Raw genomic sequence first — 468 nt, forward strand, 5'->3', positions numbered from 1 at the left:
TGTATGGGTCACCATACTTGATGGTTTTTGCCGAGGTCAACTATTCTCACTCAAACACACTGCTGTCTGTCAGGCGTCTCTTACCATCCGGTCCTGACGCAGAGGTCAGAGAGCAGCACCGGAGCACCGGTCAGGTCTGACGCAGAGTGAAGACGGACGGTCTGAGACGAGCTGGGATACAGATGGATCTCTGGAACACGGTCATCCTGCACACAACAACACCAGACGCTTCTTTAAAACAAGCAAGAACTGCATCAAAGCTCATGAACACAGAGTAAACACGGATCCTGATGAATGTCTGTTAGATCACCTGACTCGACTGAAGCATGTGAAGCTAATAACAGTGCATGAAACTCTGAGATAAATGGAAATAATGCATGATTTACAGAATATTTCCTTCCTTCTAAAAATCCTGCTTTTTCAGCCCCTCCTGGACTGCTGATCCAACTCACACCGGATGAGGCGACT

General features: G+C 47.6%; 1 protein-coding gene across 1 annotated transcript in view; it reads right to left on the reverse strand.

The window, feature by feature from the left end:
• LOC107572464 (absent in melanoma 1 protein-like) overlaps window positions 1-468 on the reverse strand; it is a gene marked incomplete at its 5' end in the record, with an annotated part of 36,400 nt that overhangs the window by 13,678 nt on the left and 22,254 nt on the right. The window contains 2 exons of the mRNA XM_016258885.1: window positions 85-231; window positions 311-334. Of these exons, the coding sequence (XP_016114371.1) occupies window positions 85-231; window positions 311-334 (171 nt within the window). The remainder of the gene's footprint in view (window positions 1-84; window positions 232-310; window positions 335-468) is intronic.

This window comes from Sinocyclocheilus grahami, unplaced genomic scaffold (assembly GCF_001515645.1).
Source record: "Sinocyclocheilus grahami isolate Dianchi unplaced genomic scaffold, SAMN03320097.WGS_v1.1 scaffold1755.1, whole genome shotgun sequence".
Classification (NCBI taxonomy): Eukaryota; Metazoa; Chordata; class Actinopteri; order Cypriniformes; family Cyprinidae; genus Sinocyclocheilus; species Sinocyclocheilus grahami.